The 18,688-nt window shown below is 39.6% G+C and overlaps 1 protein-coding gene across 1 annotated transcript; it reads left to right on the forward strand.

Annotated features, from left to right (window-relative positions):
* The first annotated feature begins 4,808 nt into the window (after positions 1 to 4,808).
* PTTG1IP2 (PTTG1IP family member 2) lies at positions 4,809 to 16,768 on the forward strand. The gene is made up of 4 exons (XM_089917085.1): positions 4,809 to 5,422; positions 12,491 to 12,555; positions 14,382 to 14,541; positions 15,974 to 16,768. Exons 1-4 carry the CDS (start codon positions 5,275 to 5,277, stop codon positions 16,102 to 16,104), a joined length of 504 nt encoding a protein of 167 aa, XP_089773211.1. The 5' UTR covers positions 4,809 to 5,274; the 3' UTR covers positions 16,105 to 16,768.
* The last annotated feature ends 1,920 nt before the right edge of the window (positions 16,769 to 18,688 follow it).

Raw genomic sequence — 18,688 nt, forward strand, 5'->3', positions numbered from 1 at the left:
GGCAACAAATGCTGGAGAGGGTGTGGAGAAAAGGGAACCCTCTTGCACTGTTGGTGGGAATGTAAGTTGATACAGCCACTACGGAGAACAGTATGGAGGTTCCTTAAAAAGCTAAAAATAGAATTACCATATGACCCAGCAATCCCACTACTGGGCATATACCCAGAGAAAACCATAATTCACAAAGACACATGCACCCCAGTGTTCATTGCAGCACTATTTACAATAGCCAGGTCATGGAAGCAACCTAAATGCCCATCAACAGACGAATGGATAAAGAAGATGTGGTACATATATACAATGGAATATTACTCAGCTATAAAAAGGAATGAAATTGGGTCATTTGTTGAGACGTGGATGGATCTACAGACTGTCATACAGAATGAAGTAAGTCAGAAAGAGAAAAACAGATATAGTATATTAATGCATATATGTGGAAGCTAGAAAAATGGTACAGATGAACCAGTTTGCAGGGCAGAAATGGAGACACAGATGTAGAGAACAAACGTCTGGACACCGAGGGGGCAAAGCTGCAGGGGGCTGGGGATGGTGGTTGGATGAATTGGGAGATTGGGATTGACATGTATACACTGATGTGTATAAAATGGATGACTAATAAGAACCTGCTGTATAAAAAAATAAATAAAATTCAAAAATTAAAAATAAATTTATTTTTTTATATTTGGCTGCATTGGGTCTTCGTTGCTGAATGCGGGCTTTCTTTAGTTGTGGCGAGCAGCGGCTACTCTTCGTTGCAGTGCATGGGCTTCTCATCGTAGTGGCTTCTCTTGTTGTGGAGCACAGGCTCTAGGCGCATGGGCTTCAGTAGTTGTGGCGCACAGGCTCAGTAGTTGTGGCTCGCAGGCTCTAGAGCGCAGGCTCAGTAGTTGTGGTGCACAGGCTTAGTTGCTCCACGGCATGTGGGATCTTCCCAGACCAGGGCTCGAACCCATGTCCCCTGCATTGGCAGGCGGATTCTTAACCACTGCGCCACCAGGGAAGCCCCTGTTTGTGTTACTGATGTCCTTATTATACTTAGGAGCCAGATGGAATTCACTGGGCATTAAGACATAACATAAAATAAGGTACGTTTGCCCTTTTTTCCCCCAGCAAAATTTTAAGCCATGGGGACAGACAGTAAGTATTCACTCATTTATTTATGAGTTCCTTCTATAATGGAGTACTTAACACCATGAATGAGACATGTAAGAATTCAACCTTGGTTTAGTATAGGGAGCCAAACACATAAAATGAGTATCCATAATATGAGGTGATTTTATATGCAAATACATATTTGTGTATAAATGTATATCAGAGGAGAGGGCTATTTATTTTGTGAAGGAAGGGTATGGATTATTCACCAGCCAACCTTCCAAATCCATTCTCCACCCTTCTCTGCCCTGCCCTGACCTCTATAGTTTGCATTACCTTAGTTTCTTTACCTCTTTGACTCTGGGAGCCTAGATAGTAGGAGAAAAGAGGGGTCAGGGTATTTATTCTCACTACTCAGCCAAACTGTATTTTCTCTACCTTATGGCCACAGCTCCTGTCAGGTAGCCTCTCTTCAGTTCTCTCTGGATATCAGCCTCTCTGGTAATAGCTTCCCTTTGATGTCCCAGTGTGCTCCACCATCCTTTATTTGTTTTCATTACTCCTTCATTGAATTCCCTTCAGTTAGCCTTCCTGGGCCCTTGATTAACACAGAACGAAATACAGAAGGTCAAGAAAGATAATATAGACGTTCCTTTACCTTCAAATGTTCAGTGTATACACTTTGATAGATCTGAGCAAAGCTATTATCCAGACTATAAACGTGTCATTTCTGTTGCCACCAACAGATGGCATTAGCAGTCATGTCAGTCCTTTAGGGCTGTGCATTGTTCTTGAGTCTGTTGGCTCTTGTGATACTGTGATTTATAATAAATATATATTTGGTTTTCATCCCATTTCTGGCACAGAGCTCCTAAAACCCTTGGAATTTCCTACAGCCATTATTTTGTGATAAGTTTTAATGGAGTATAATCTATAAAAATATCAAGTTTTAATGGAGTATAATCTATAAAAATACTATGCTGCATCCCTGAAACTAACATACTATTGGAAATCAACTGTACTTCAGTCAATCCCTTGAAATTTCCTAAGTGAGGACAGTGATAAAGGTGTCTTTTGTTATGTTGATGAGGTGACTTTTGGAGCCCCCAGCGAAGGATGGGGGCTGATTGCCAGTCATCCCCTACCCCTACCACCCCCCCCCGCCCCCCCACCGAAGAGAGAGGCTGGAGGTTCAATGAGTTGCCCGTGGCCGGTGATTGAATCAAGCACACCTATGTAATGAAGCCTCCATAAAAACGGAAAAGGACTAGGTTTGAAGATCTTCCTAGTTGGTGAACACAAGGAAATGCAAGGAGAGTGGTACTCCTGGAGAGCACATGGAAGCTCCTCACCCTTTCCCCATACCTTGCCCTATGCATCTCTCCCATCTGGCTGCTCCTGAGTTGTGTCCCTTTAAAATAAACTGGTGATTTTGAAAGTAAAATGTTCCTCTGCATTCTGTGAGCCACTCTAGCAAATTAATTGAACCTGAGGAGAAGGTTGTCGGAACCTCGAGCTTATAGCGGGTTGGTCAGTAACTTAGGTGATAATGTGGACTTTCAGCTGGTGTCTGAAGTGTGTCAGGGGTAGGGGTGCAGTCGTGTGGGACTAAACCCTTACCCTGTAGAATCTAATGCTACCTCTGGGTAGACAGCATCAGAATTTAGTTGAATTGAGGGACACCCAGCAGTCGTCCAGAGCATTGTTGTGTGGGGAATCCCCCAGCAACACATGTTGAAATTAGTTACCAAAACCTAAAAGAGTTGTTTTTTTTTTTTTTTTTTACTATTTTTTAAATGTTTTACAAACATTGTCTCTACCCGATAAACACAAAAGCAGTGAAAGTACTGAAGAAACTATTTTAATAGGCACACATTTGCTTTTGATAAAGGCAAGAATGATGATGATTTGGAAAAAATGCAAAGTAGAGAGAAAACAACAAAGTTTGCATGTGCACAAGGAATGAATTTTTTTGACAGGAATAATTCTGAAGGACAAAGAGTGAATCTCGTGATGAGGGAAAAGTGCTATGCCTGACTGTTAGGGACTGAATGCGCCCCCCCAGAATTCATATGTTGAAGCCCTAATCCTAATGTGACTGTATTTGGAGATAGGGCCTTTGAGGGGGCAAGTTAGGTTAAATGAGGTCGTAAGGGTGGGGCGCTAATCCAGTAGGACTGGTGTCCTTATGGGAAGAGGAATAGACACCAGGTGTGTGCACACAGGGAGGAAAGGCCATATGAGGACACAGTATGAAGGTGGCCGTGTACAAGCCAAGGAGAGGGGCCTCAGGAGAGACAAACCCTGCCGGCACCTTGAGCTTGGACTTCCAGCTTCCAGAAATGTGAGAAATTAGCTGTTGTTTAGGCCACCAGTCTGGTATTTTGTTATGGTAGACCGAGCTTTATACACGGGATTTGTAGACTTAAATATTCCCTTGCCTTATTGCAGGTATTTACATCAGCGCCAGGAAGGAGTACAGGGACTTCGCTTAAGAACGATTATCACAAATATGTTATCACCATTTTTCCTTCCTATGAGGGGTCTTTTTTTTTTTTTTTTTTTTAAAATAAATGTTGCTGTGCACGGGCTCTACTCTGGTTGTAGCGAGCAGGGGCTACTCTTCATTGTGGTGTGCGGGCTTCTCATTGTGGTGGCTTCTCTTGTTGCGGAGCACGGGCTCTAGGCGCACAGGCTCCAGTAGTTGTGGCGCGCGGGCTTCAGTAGTTGTGGCTCGCGGGCTCTAGAGCGCAGGCTCAGTAGTTGTGGCACACGGGCTTAGTTGCTCCGTGGCATGTGGGATCTTCCTGGACCAGGGCTCAAACCCGTGTCCCCTGCGTTGGCAGGCAGATTCTTAACCACTAGGGAAGTCCCCCTATGAGGAATCTTGATATGTTGTTGTTGAGGAATGCTCAAAGAGACAGAAAACGTAACTCAAACTGGCTTAAGCAAAAGGGGAATTATTGACTTAGATGATAGAAGAATTTGATTCCAGGGACAGTCTGATACAGTGTCCAAAAGGATCAGCAGGAACATGTTTCTTCTTCTGAAATGACTATTGTTTTTCTTTTTGTCCTTTTGTCAGTTTATAAGAGCACTTTTCATATTATAGCTCTGTCTGTCCTCTGCATTACGAAGAGGCAAGGAAAAGGCAGCCTGGGACTCTGTACATCTTCCCCTTCTCCATCTTTATTGTCAGTACTGGATCCATAGTCCTCAGGGTGCAGTCAAATCAATATGTCAAGGGTGCCATGGGACAACTCCATCATTCAGTCTTAAAAAACAAACCAAGATAGATCCCGGACAAGGACAAACCTCTATGCCCTGTTCCTCCCTACCATACCCCCTCCACAATGAGGCAGTATGGCTCAAATTTCAGTCATTCTGGAACCACCTTCACAATTTTGCCTTACCCTTTAAATTATGCTACTATTTATATTTCTGAAACCTGACATTTTAACATAGATTTACTTTAAAAGAAAAGCATATATTGTTGCCATTATATCATTATAACTACTAGTTATATTTTTCCCCATACACATTAAAACTAAATTCATAACTATGAAAATAAAAGATACTCATCTGCATACCACTTAAAATACACCCGACTTTGGGAAGCTACATTAGAGCATGCCACAGGGCGGGCCACATACTAGTCAAAGACAAGATCAAGGACTGAGAGAGTTGTGCGTTTCAGGACCTCATCCCTTATCAATCGCACAATAACTCCCATGGTGCGTGGTAGATGGCAGGTTCCCTTACATCTGCGGAAAGCGGCACAGAAAGCTGCTACTGCTTTCCAGCTATTGAATGGTGGAAATTAGAATCCAGGCCTTCTTCAAAAGCAACGGCCAAGCAGGGAAAAGCTGTGGGCTTTGGAGGGAAATAGACCTCCATCCAGACCAGTGGACAAACTGTAGGCGGTGGTCAGGGCCCTCGCGAGCCCGAGGCCAGTGCGGACCAGGGTTGCATTACAAACATTTCGCGTTCTGGCCGGAACATGAGAGGTACTACAATTCTTCGAATTATGCTGGGGTCCAGGGCTCGGAAGGGGCTGCCTCAGAAGGGGCTGGGATTGGGACAGGTCACAGTCCATGAGTGGGTCCGCGGGTCCAGCTCGGTACCTGGTGCCCACCGCAATCCCACTGGCCGGCAACCGGCGGAACCCAGGGCCAAGGAGCCATGTGCTGGCCGCAGTCATGGAGTCAAATCCTCCTGCCAGTATTCTTCTCCCTCTTTCTCGTCCAACTGTTTATCAGCTTCTCAGAGAATAGTTTTTCCCAAGTCTCCAGACACAAGAACAAGCACAGACCAAAATCTATGGATGACGGTAAGCCATCCTGAGCCCAGAGGCTGCTGCCCCAGGTGTGCCGCCGCTGTTGTGTTTCCTACTGGTTGTGGCACGCTGGCAGGCTGAGATTTTCATCTCTAAAGTTGCCTTTTGGTGTTGGCAGGAAGACATTTTTAAAGGATCTTAACGTTTTTGGTGAATCCAATTAAATTGGACTCAAATTCATTTGCTTTATCTGAAGTGTGAAAAGTGGATTAAAACAGTTTTAAATGTGGAAAGCATGTTCCCCACCCCCTTTGTTTTGCATGACCTATAGCCCAAAGCTTTGTGCTGTGAATAAGGTGTTGGGTTTTGTTCTAATCAGACCCCACTCAATGGCCATAGCTAGTCTTTCTTAGTGTTGTACGGTCTTAGTTAATAAAGTACTTAATTTGGGTCTTATCTTAAGAAATAATTACCTGGTTTGGAGACTTTCTTTTGTTCCCCTCCCCAACTGAAGAAATTCTGAAACATTAAAAGTTGTACTGAGTTAAATTCATGAACCTGGAGATAATGTTTTCAGTATCCTAAACTGGAATTGTATAGATAGAATAAGGACAGGATTTGAACTACTTGGAAAATGCCCTGTAAAGCCAAGACTGCCATTTTTATGAAGACTCTAAGACAGAATAATTACCGCTTTCTGGTTTTCAGAGTCAAAAAGATAGTATCTCTGAGTGTCTTCCTTCCTAAATCCAAACCCAAAGCTCTTAGCTTTGCACTGAAATGAGACTCTCCTTTGAGAGGGTGGAGGATAAGGAGAGGCTGAATCAAAAGATCTGGCTGTTTCCTTTGGTTTTATCTTTCCCATACATTTTTCTCTCATTTAACCTCTCAGTCATTCCCATACATACTTCAAGAGGAACAATGTTCTCATACCATCCCTTGCCATGTTCTTCCCAGGAAAAATGCCTAAAAACAGGCCAAACATAGAAACAAATCCCTCCCTTTGTTCCCTAACAAATTGGAGTCATACTAGAATTTTTCAAAAAACCTTGTTAAAATGTTGAGGAAGAACAAAAAGGGAGTAAACAAAAATAAATCAAGAATCATGGATAACATAGTCTGGTCTTCTAGCTAGCTTGGTTCTAGGGCTGAAGAACCCAGTCAGTGTTTCTGAGGAAACAGCTTCCCTTTGGGAGGGAAAGCCTGGTCAGCCTGTCCTGGGCCTCCACTGAGTGTTTGCTTCCTAGCCTGGGGTAATTTCCCCTTTGAACTTGCACTCAACCTTCCTATTTTATAAGGATATGGTTTCTTAGACATTACGATTCTTTCACTTCCAAAACTGCGAAAGGGATTCTAACCTTTTACTGAGATCTCCACCTACATCCCTGCTGGTGGTCTGAGTGATAGACCTTTCCCACAGGCAACCCACAGGACTTTGTTAATGATCCCACATCAAGTGAGATCCCCTACTAAGCGGGTTGCTTTGATTCCCCGGGCTTTTAACCCTGATGTTTTATTTATATTTGAGAGCTTAGTAAGCAATATCCCAAGAAGTTGTAGTTTGCTCTTGGAACTTTGGGTTAAGAATCTTCTTTTCCAATACTTAATGAATGCATTAAAAAATACTAAAATGTAGAGAAATTCTCTTACTGGGAGCAACCAGAAAACAAAGGGGTATGGCCTAAAAAGCAAGTGGCAAGCTAGGAAAGAAATAGAAGATTCTAGATCAAAATAGAATAGCACAGCATGGTGACACTCAAAATGCCACCATCACCCCTTAGAAATGACTGTCACTAAATTCCAAGAATTTTCATTAGTACTCCCAGTACTACTCCTGTAGTTCTGAAGATCTACAGAGAAATGGTTTTGGAGGAGAAATAAGAAAAACAGCGAAACTGAACAGTGGATCTGACTCTCATGGAAACACAAGTTCCTGGGCTACAAACTGGCTTTAGGGGCAGATCTACAATCCAGAAATATTCCCTGTATGGAAATGGGATATATCTCCAATTAGCTAGAGTGAACCTTGGCAGTGGAAAATGATAAAACCTCAGAAGAGAGTGTAGAGCCCAGATATTCTAACAAAGTCTGGCACAGACTCACCTGAGTTCTCTCCCTTTGTCAAATACTGAGAACAACCAAGTGAATAGAGCATAAAATACAGTAAAACTGTAGTTTGTCAGAAAAAAAATTTCAAGGACAGTGGTAAGGTGGTCAAAATGTCACTTCTACTGTGTCAACACAAATAGAAGGTCTGAACAGAACTATCTAATCATTAGTAAGATGAAAATAGACAATATAGAACCTATGCAAACACTGCATAGCTAACAGAATAAATAATTGAGTATATATATACTCCCATGCAGAAAAACAGCTAATCTGTCCTAGAAGAAAACAGAACTCAAGGAACAGATGAAAATTTCCCCACAAGTGCTGAGCTAGAGAACCACCAAATGAGAAATAGATTCCGTGAAACATATGTCAAAGTCAAGATATCAGAATGAGATGAAAAGGCAGATTTCTCCAAGGAAATGAAGGCTAAGTAATTTGAAAATGAGGCAAGGCTTCCAGGTTTTCTCTTTATTTCTGTAGTACCCATTTGTTTATTTCTGTAATGGTGAACACACCAAGAATATTTGTCATGCAGACTGTACATATACTTATTGTATTGGACTCTGGTAGCTGCCTCCTTCCTCTGCCCTCTAGCCTAGCGTGTGCTGATATCTGGGGGGAGGTGGGTCTACGTTGTCTTTCCCCTGGTAGATTTCTCAGTCTCTTCTATCACCTGCATACCTGATTCCCAGTACTAAGTTCCCTATGTTATATATAATCAGAGTGATTTCTGTCACTCACAGACCCTTTCTGAGAAAGGTGTACTCATGGATATTATTCAGCAAACGAATATAAACTAAGGGGAAATGTGGGATTCAAGAAAGATTAATAAGCAAAGAAACCAGTAAAACTTTTATAAATGATTGATTACAAGTCAATAGCAATTTAAATACATTAACAGTCTAATAATAATTGATAAGGACTTAATAATAATTAAAATTCCAGATGATTTCTACCTGGAGAATGGTGTGGGAAGGGAAAGGAAGAAAGTTAAAGCATACTAGGATCCTTATATAGGTAGAGAATGTAGATCCTGATTAAGCAATGATAGAAAGAAGAAGATAAAATATATCTCTCAAAAATTTTTAAGGAACCGCTCATATAGAAACAGAAACAGGTGTGACTTCAGGGTGTGACTAGAGGAAATAAAGCAACAAAGAATAAATTGATGGAATAATATATACCTTGCAAATGCTAATGAAAAATAAAGCAAGTGTAGCAATATTAATGTTAGATAACATCGAGTTAAAAAAAATGTTTAAGTAGACGAATAAGCCATATTCCATACTGATGTACAGCACAATACATGAAGATGACATATTATGAAACTTTGTTCACCTAACAACATAGTTTTGAAATAGATGCAGTCAAAGGTGATAGAAATAAAAAGAACATTTAACAAATTAAAAGCCATATGGACTCATTTTACATGCCTATATCAGAAATCAACAAAGTAAATGTAAGGATGTAATATAGAGAATAGTAATATGTGAAATCTTGTTATCTTCCCCCCAAATTTTTCTCTTAGCTGTTCATCAAAAAATTTTAATTCCAGATAACTTTAGAATCAGCTTGTCTGATTCAGTTGTTCTATTTTATAAAATTATTAATTAATTCTTTGCTCTGCCAATCAAAAAGAAAGTTTTTGTTTTGATATCTGGTATAATATACATTGATGCCTGGCATCTCTAGGTATTTGAAATTGTGATCCCTCATGGAAGAAGAGAAGAGGAACAAGGATGGAATTTTATGTAATAACAACATTTTAGACATTGATAGAGGGAATGGAACCAGTCAGGAAACTCAAAAAGGAATGGCCAGAAATGTTCCAAGAGAACTAGGGGAGAATGATGCTGCAGAAATTATGAAAATGTAATCAAGAGGAAGGAAGTGACTGGAGAGAAAAATACACAAAAAAATTGGGTCTTTAACAGGGTATAGGAAGAATCTGGTCCTGAGAATGCTGTGGAAATAGCTAGTACCTCTTTCTTCAGGAAGAGAGTAAAAGAAGAAAAGAACCTATTGCTTCATGTAGCACATTGTCATGTAGGTCAGCTGTCCCTCATTGGTTCTTCAGTAACAGCAAGAAAGACTATAAGAAAGATTGCTGGTTAGTTATACAAATACTCAGTCTAAATCTCTGAGATGGACCCAGATTGGGTCATTCACTGACATAAAGTTCAGACTAAAGAGAAGGGAATGAGGCCATGACGGGCAAACATTTGGAAAACAATGGAAAGGTCAAGAAAAGTGAAGGTCTGAGTCATGTCAAAAGGCAAACAAGAGAGGAAAGGAAAGAAGATTCTAGTCAGAGACTAGAATATTGGTATTTAAGATTTCATGGTTGCAGTCATTTGGAATGATGGCAAAATCCAAGTTTAGATCATGGAAATAATTTGTTTAAAGTAAGATGAAGCATCAGAGTTTCTCTGGATGGTGGAATTTCAGCTGATTTTTATTTTTTAATGTATAGTTATTTCTTATATTGAACATGTGTCACTTTTATAACTACGTAAAGACAATCCTGTTTAAATTTTTGAAAAGTTGGAGACAGAGGCTCCGCACTACCCCTACCCCTCAAGTTCCAATCTGTAAATCGTGGAAGGAGGATTCTGATTGGGCTGACTTGCTCAGATTCCTTCTCCCTGGATCAATGAGCGTGCTGTGGGATTAGCCCAGTTTGATTCAGGTGCGTAGCTTTAGATGCCTGGTTGGGACCAGGGAGTTAGTTTAGGAGAGGAAAGTTAATTTTTAGAACTTACTTGGCTAATCAAAGTTGGATGATGCTATTTCATATTTTTCTGAGTAACAGGAGAAAGTAAGGAGTTAGGATTAGTGAGAAATGGTATCAATGAGAAAGTGTCTAGACATATGAAAATAATAAAGGAAAATGCTCAGGGTATGGATACATTGGCCATGAAACAGGAATGACTTAATGAAACGCATTTTATATAAAGTTGAGCAATAAATAGGCTTTGTATTTATATTTTTGTACTTAATTTTTTTGCAGCATGTACTGTATGGAAAAATTGCCAATTGTGCACAGAAAATAATAAAGTAAGTTAACTTTTATGTGAGGAAATTGTCTTGGGAATGTTAGAAAGTCACACAGTTTACAGTTGTAGTCTAAAAGATATGCCAAACTTTGTTTTACACAATTTTTTGATAGTAGGAATGACTAATAGTGGTTATTAAGAAGTATTTCTGCATTTCAAACCGTTCCGTGAGAATCTAGAAATAAACAAAGGAAAAGTTTAGTGCAAACATGTACTTGCTTCTAGAAAATTGTACTTCAAAAACAAAAGAATTTTTTGTTTGAAAAAATTATACTTCAATTTAAAAAAAAAGAAAAGAAAAAACACACTCTTTAGTCTGGTTCAAAACCCATCACAATCTGAGAAAAGTTTACCTTTCCAAATAATTCCACAAAATTTCATGACGACGGATTTCACTCCTGCCACAGTGGAAACCTGTTCTTTATTCTACCATAGCTTCTGTGTCTAAAGCCCTTCCTTCCTGCACAGATTTTACCTTTTCTTCAAAGCTCAGACAAATTCTTCCTATTCTCTGAAAGAAATCTTAACCAATCAACTAGAAGTGAGTACTTTCGCTATGAACTCCTATTACATTTATTATCCGTTCCACTCCTTTTGAAATTCTAATATTCTTCCATTTAGAAACATTTGTTTTTTATAGAGTGGAAATATTATACCTGCCAGTTAAATCTTCAGCCTCTAGAAAACAATGCTTTATATATCAATGTAACCTAACTTCCATTATATCTAGCATTTGCCCATAATTAGTAAATGCTCTTTTTATCCTCTCTATGTCCACTACTTTAAAATCCCTCTTTGCACAATAACACTTATTTAATATTTTTGGCCAGTATAAGTATTAAACCATTTAGTTTATACAATGTTAACAAACCATTAAACATTACTATGTACCTTCCCCCCTTCTGCATTTTTTCATTTTAATGATATTAACCATCATTCTAAAGTCTGTTAGCTGACTTCTCATTTCTCACTCTCTTAAGGGTCTGAGGTTAGCATGGCTTTGTATTTATATGGGTCATCTTCCTTAGCTACAAGAAAAAAATTCATGTAATTTGTCTTAAATTACGCATTACTAATTTAGAGATGTTGAATATATTCTACTGTTCCTCTGGTTAATTTGAAGTTCTTCTCTTTGAAGACTTTTTAGCCTTAATTAAGGAGTTAGTCAGGGACTTCCCTGGCAGTCCAGTGGTTAAGACTTTACCTTCCAGTGCAGGGGGTGCAGGTTCGATCCTTGGATGGGGAGCTAAGATCCCACATGCCTCCAGGCAAAAAAAAACCATAAAACAGAAGCAATATTGTAACAAATTCAATAAGGACTTTAAAAATGGTCCACATAAAAAAATAATCTTAAAAAAAATAAAAGGAATTGGTCAAATCTTTTTGAGGTAACTGACAGACACCCAACTCAAACTACTTTATTAAAAAAGAGAATTTATTAACTCACAAAACTGGTAAATCCAGTGTGGCCTTGACATCATGCACAGCTGAGTCTTAAAGGATGTTATTCCCATTTCCTCTCTCTCTTTTCATCTCCCAGCTCTGCCTCACTCTGGGTATTGACCTCATTTTCTTCTATGGCAAATGAACATTTTCCATATAGCTGGGGAAGAGGCAGGCTCCCAGCAGACCTCTCCCAATGCCTGTATACAATTCCACAGAGGATTCTGATTGACCCTATTTGGGTCTTATGTCCAGTCCCGCACTAGTTACTGAGCCAGAGGGATGGGCTACTCTGAGTGCCATTGCCTGGGTCAGGTGATTCCAGGAGGAGGAAAGTGGTGGAGCATAGCTGACTGATAGCTGCAGACCCACATAAAGGTGGGGAAGAGGTCCGAAAAGGTAAGAGGGTGTGGGTTACCATAGGAAGAAGGATGGTGACACAATCTGGGCAGACAGAGAGTAAAAAAATAAACTACCTTAGGCTACTGTGTTTCACCCTTTAACCTTTCAGGAAGTATTTTCTCCATCCCTACATTTAAAAAAATGCTCCTGTTAATTAATGCAACCAACCCTCAAGTAAAATTGTACTTACCCAGAGTCGTTGTCAGTTATTGCCCCCCAGCTATAACTTTGGAATGTCAGAGAGATGTACGTGGTGTGCAGACGCTCCGTTGAGTTTCCCTGGCCAAGCAGTGAGTTATTGGTCACCAATCTGGCTGCCCCAGGCTTAACCTGCGAAGGAGCTCCCTTTTCCGTTGTTCTCTGAGCCCCTATCAGAGAGAGGCACAGGGAAGAATGTCTCTTCTGGGGACTGCACTGCTTTAGGAGCTCATGTGCTGTGAACCTGGTTATCGGGGCCAGGGAATCAGCTTAGCACTAAGTGACCACAAACTCTTCTCTGACAGGTTCAGGTTTTTTCTGGCTGTTCATCTCCCTTAAAACCCTGCTAGATGGCATGAACTTGATTCCTAAAATCTCTGAGATCTAATAACCAAGGCCTGAAGTCTCTGGGCTGTAATCCTTGAATGTAGACTTTGACTTTGAAGTTCCAGTCTTTAAGCAACAGTCTAAGACGACAGGATCCATTTAGCCAAAATGGCTTCAATCTTAAATTTGCCTTCATTTGACCTTTGATCTTGGTTAACATGAAACAAAAGTTGGCCTGTGATATATATCTCTTGCTCTCAGGCAGTGTCTAAGGGGTGACTTTTTACAATGGAATGTGTATCCTGCTGGTCTCAGGATATACAGCAAGAAGTGATTGGGAGGGGTCTGGGATCAGTCTTATAGGATTGGTTACCAGCATAGAACCAAATTGATTACATTAGAACCTAAGCTTCCCTATTTACTAGGTATGTGACCTTATGTGAGTCATTTGACTGCTCTGTGCCTTAGTATCCTCCTCTATAAAGTGGATATAACAGTACCTAGCTTACAGGGTTGACATGAAGATGAAATGAGTTAATGTATATAAAGGGCTCAGGACAGTGCCTGTCACATGGTAGGTCCTATGTAAGTGACAGCCGTTTTTACCACTCTGTCCTCATTTTTTTTACTCTTCCAGGTTCTAGTCTTATCTTCCACGGTGGTTACCACCATTGTACCTTGCTTTTGCTTACTTCAGCAAGAGACTTAGAATTCAATTTTCCTATTTCCACATGATCATCTGGCCACCAGTGAGCAAAAAGGGGAAAGGGGGTAAAGCAAGGCTGGTTGACAGCACCACCAGGCCCACATGTAACAGAAGAGGAATCCCCAGAGGAAAGTGTGAATGCTGCAGACAAGGGGAATAGGAAAGAGTATTAGAGAGAGGGAAAAAACAAACAACAACAACGAAAAACACCCTATCTTCTGAAGTCATTATTACTACTTTGTGAAATAATGTCTTAGATTTAGTTCTCTAACTACAGAGCCTGAGAAAGGGATTCAGGTACATGTGATTTCTTGAGTGACTGCTGTTCAGCAAAATTCTATGAAGGAGTAAGGGACCCAGAGAAACTAAGGGACAAGAGCCAAGCAAAGATGTGATCTCAGCCAAAGCCTACACTTGGCCTGAACCATGGGCAGCCCTGGGGCAAAAAGTTACATAGCAGAGTTGTGCCTGCCTTGAGGCAAGGATGTCCATTGTTTGGAACCCCATATACTGGTCAATTCCTGACAGAGGTCAGTTCTTGACCACAGGCAAGATGGTCCCTATCCACAAGGACAATGCAAGAAGAAGGGCAGCTTGAGCCGTTGGCAGTCAGCACTCATTGCATCTAGGTTTGTGTGCATGGGCCTGGTAAAGTGGATCTGGTAAAGCGGCAGACCACCAACAGCATCAACTACAAATAATAATAAAAAAATAATGATGATGATGATGATGGCTGTTATATATTGAATACTTATTGAACTAGTACTAGAAACTTACTGGGATTGTGGTTATTATACTTGGACACTGCTTTTATTTTTTTTCTTTCCAAATACAGTGTTTTTGGTGCAGTGAAGAAAGGGCTTGCAAAAAAATTTGTTTTCCATATTTTGGGTGTCATTTCAGTTCTATATTTTGGTTGAACTGTCATGGTAAGTTGTCCTTATTTGAATTTTATGTACTTTTTTTTTTTTTTTTTTTTTTTGTGGTACGCGGGCCTCTCACTGTTGTGGCCTCTCCCGTTGGGGAGCACAGACTCTGGACGCACAGGCTCAGCAGCCATAGCTCATGGGCCTAGCTGCTCCGCGGCATGTGGGATCTTCCCGGACCGGCGCACGAACCCATGTCCCCTGCATCGGCAGTCAGACTCTCAACCACTGCGCCACCAGGGAAGCCCTGTACTTTTTACAATTGATTTGCAAACTAGTGATTTGCTACAATTGAAGAATTATAAATTATTATATTTGCTTTATTAAAATATAGCAAGTCTGTTCATTGGTGTTTCCTCTGATACAGACTGATACTGATTGTTTCCAGCCAGTGTTGGTTCAAACTAGGTCAACATTCATTCTGATTTGTGGGTGCCTTACCATACCAATTGTTAAATACTTTAAATTTCATCTCTAAAGTACTCTGATGTACAATAACCATAACCCAGTAAAGGGAGGTTTGTGTTCTTAAGTTGTTTTAGAAACTCCAGGAGTTTCTTGTAAGCTAGTCCTGAGGACATACTGAGCCCAATAGCATTATTAATAACTTATATTTCCTCAGCTAATGTGTTCAATACTGAGAATTGACATTCAGAACAACGACTCCCTGGGACTGAACTCAATCATTAAAGAATATTTAATTTTATATCTGTAATGTTGTATTTTTGTTTTTTTAAAAAAATTGAAGTGAAAAAATATAAATTTTGCTCACAAATCCATGTTTTCTTCAGATACCATCAGGTAAATTTAAATCATAGTTGTAGCAAAGAACTTACATATAGCAAGTGACACTTCATGTATTTAGTATGAATGGGGAACCCTAGTCTCCTACTTCATCTTCTGCCCTTCTGGGTTCATTTTACAGGTACACCAGGCTGATAAGTTAAATAGTATTGAGAGGGGATACAGTTTACAGGTGCGCTGGAAATCTGCTTTCCCGGCAAGCGTTGGCTGCCTTTTTGATAAGGAACTGCTGAAACTCAAACAACAAACCATCCCCTGCTACCTACTATTTTATCTTCATAGAAACAGCAACCTGAGAGATCTATTCTTTCTGTTGAGATATTGCCTGGAATGAGTCTAGAGACAAAATAAAGGAAAAAATAAGCCTGTGGCCTAATAGTTTACCTATCTGGAGATAAAGGACATTAAATGTTTCCTCTTTTTAGCAACCCAGATTATTTTCAAATGTTAGTGATTATTGTGTTAAGTGTAGTTTTATTGGAGAATATGATGTATGTTACTGTATCATTTTTAATAATGACCGGTGAATTTGTATTTAAGAATCAGACTGCATGATATTAGGAACGATGAAACTATGAGAAATTATTAACCTTCTGTTAGCTTAAAATATATTTCTTTTCATACATTTCAGTTGACATGTTTGGATTCCTGATGCTTCTACTCATTGCAGTATTGATTATAGTGTTCATTTGTCAATGCTTCATCTATCAATATTACCTGCAGACGTATGTTCCTTTTATCCTTAGTAAGAATGCACTTTAGGATAGTATCATTGAAGAGAATGCTAAGCCAGTAATCAGGAAATGTTTTACCTTTTTTATGTAATAAAAATAGTATATGCATCCATGTGATAAGGAAAAAATTTTCAAAAGGTACAGAAAATTATAAAAAGGTTATTCCGGGACTTTCCTGGTGGTCCAGTGGTTAAGAATCCACCTTCCAATGCAGGGGACACGGGTTCAATCCCTGGTTGGGGAACTAGGATCCCACATGCCGCGGGGCAACTAAGCCTGCATGCCACAACTAGAGAGCCTGCGCCTGCGTGCTCTGGAGCCCGTGTGCCACAACTAGAGAGAAGCCTGCATGTCGCAACAAAAGATCCTTCGTGCTGCATATCCCACGTGCCTCAACTAAGACCTGACACAGCCAAAAATAAATAAATAAATATTTAAAAAGTAAACTCCTTACCTTATTAAAAAAAAAAGTTTGTTTTTCCCACTCCCCACTCCACCTCTGACACCTCCTCTCCAAAAATAATCCTTTTAATATGATTCTATTTGTAGTTCTTTTTTTGGCTACCTCCATGTGTTTGAACAATATGGTTTTATCCCCTTTTCATGATTTCTTAACTTTACATGTTATCTATCAACTCCCCATCATGAAAGCTGAAAAATTTGTCTTGCACTATCCATATTTTTTTGTTATTTTGCTGTTAGGGGATATTATTATTTTGCTTGTTTTTTTTTTTTTTTGCGGTACGCGGGCCTCTCACTCTTGTGGCCTCTCCGAGTGTAGAGCACAGGCTCCGGACGCGGAGGCTCAGCGGCCATGGCTCACGGGCCCAGCCGCTCTGCGGCATGTGGGATCTTCCCGGACCAGGGCACGAACCCATGTCCCCTGCATCGGCAGGCGGACTCTCAACCGCTGCACCACCAGGGAAGCCCCATTATTTCTTGTCAAGAAGGACACAGGACACCTGTATCTTTATTCCTATCACTGTGATTACTCATCTAGTATTTGGTAAAATATATTCATTGTCTTCTTATAGATATTCTTTTAAAAGTCCTGTGACTTCCTGTTATAATTTACAAAAATTTGTTTCTTTTCACTGCTCTACTGAGAAGAAATTTTTGGATCCCATATCTTCCTTTTTTTTTAGGATTCATTTTTTTTCCCTTTTGCTGGAGTATATTCTCAAGTAACTTTTTCAAAAGTAGTTCACAGAGGTATGGAAAATATTTTCATAGTCCATACACATTGAGAAGTTTGTTTTTCTTCATCCTCCTTCAGGCCAACACAGTATTATTTTCTTTCTTTAAGTTGTACACCTTTTTCAAGAAGGACCCAGAGACGAGATAGAAAGATCCATAGATAAGGCAGAGGCACTTTAATAGGCCCATCTGTAAGTAAAATGTGCCTGTATGAAAAGATAAGTGTTGGCCAAATGTTCTGTTTGCTTACTTAAGACCACTTCTTTGTCTAGGACTTTGTATTTTTCTGGCTATGAGACCTTACATCCTTTTCTTATTAACATATAAAGATAAAAGAAAGAGTAAGATGGAAGATAATTCCTTATTCTTTACATCTTAGAAAAAAAATATACCCAGAAGGAAGAACCAGTAAGGGTACATTACATATGTGGCAAGAGTCTGTGACAAACGTGTTGCTTTATATATATATATATATATATTTCCCCCCCACACCCCAGGATCCTGGTCTCTTATAAGTGTCATCACTTTTTTGCATAGTGCTTATCAGTAAAGTGGCTAATTATTCCCAGAAGAGAATAGGGGCCTAAGCAAATATCCATCACTGAAGTTTCTGCAGTTTAGTAGGAAAACTCTGAAGCTTCTCTGCAAATATGGGCCAACAACTGCCCTCAGTTCTGGTTTAGCTCTGCTATTCATCTGCTATCTCTTCTTTTTTGATTTCTTCTAGAGATCTCCTAGGCCTTGTTAATTCCATGAGCACTGCATTCTGTTAGAGGAATTTGTCTTATTAAGGACTTATTGTACTTCATAATCCAAAGATGCTGCTTGGGTTCCAGAAACATCCATCTTTCATTAAAAAAAATGAATGACTAATGGGGCATCAAAAGATTGATTACTACATCTGATCTAATAGTCTTGTTATTTAGCAGATATGATTTTAAGCTAAAGCACTTTTTAAAGTTCCAAGCGTTAGAGAACATAAATGTTTAGCCGCTCGTGTTTTCACTGCCTCCTTTGACTCTCATCTATTTTAGTAAATATTTACTGAGTATTTATTATGCCTTAAGTAGTGTGGTTGTCACTAGGGACATAATTATAACAAGAAAGATAAATTCTTGCCTTCGTGGAGCTTACATCCTACTAAGAGAAGACACAGAGAAGTAAACAAGCAATTGTTAATTCTATTGCTAACTTATTGATATTTCAAATGATATTTCATTTATTTTAATTGTATTACTGTATTCTTAATCTAACACTTTAATTCTCCTGGTGGATAAATAAAAGGAGAATTTAATGTAATAAAGCAAAGGTAATAAAAAGTTACATAAATGTAGTCTATCTAATAAGATAATTCCAATTATAACTTTATTCTGAAAATAAGCCTCACTAACTCTAAGTTTACCATCCTTTTGAAC

Source organism: Delphinapterus leucas, chromosome 9 (assembly GCF_059928025.1).
Source record: "Delphinapterus leucas isolate spDelLeu-1000000601 "Yukka" chromosome 9, BTC_Dleu_Yukka2, whole genome shotgun sequence".
Lineage (NCBI taxonomy): Eukaryota > Metazoa > Chordata > Mammalia > Artiodactyla > Monodontidae > Delphinapterus > Delphinapterus leucas.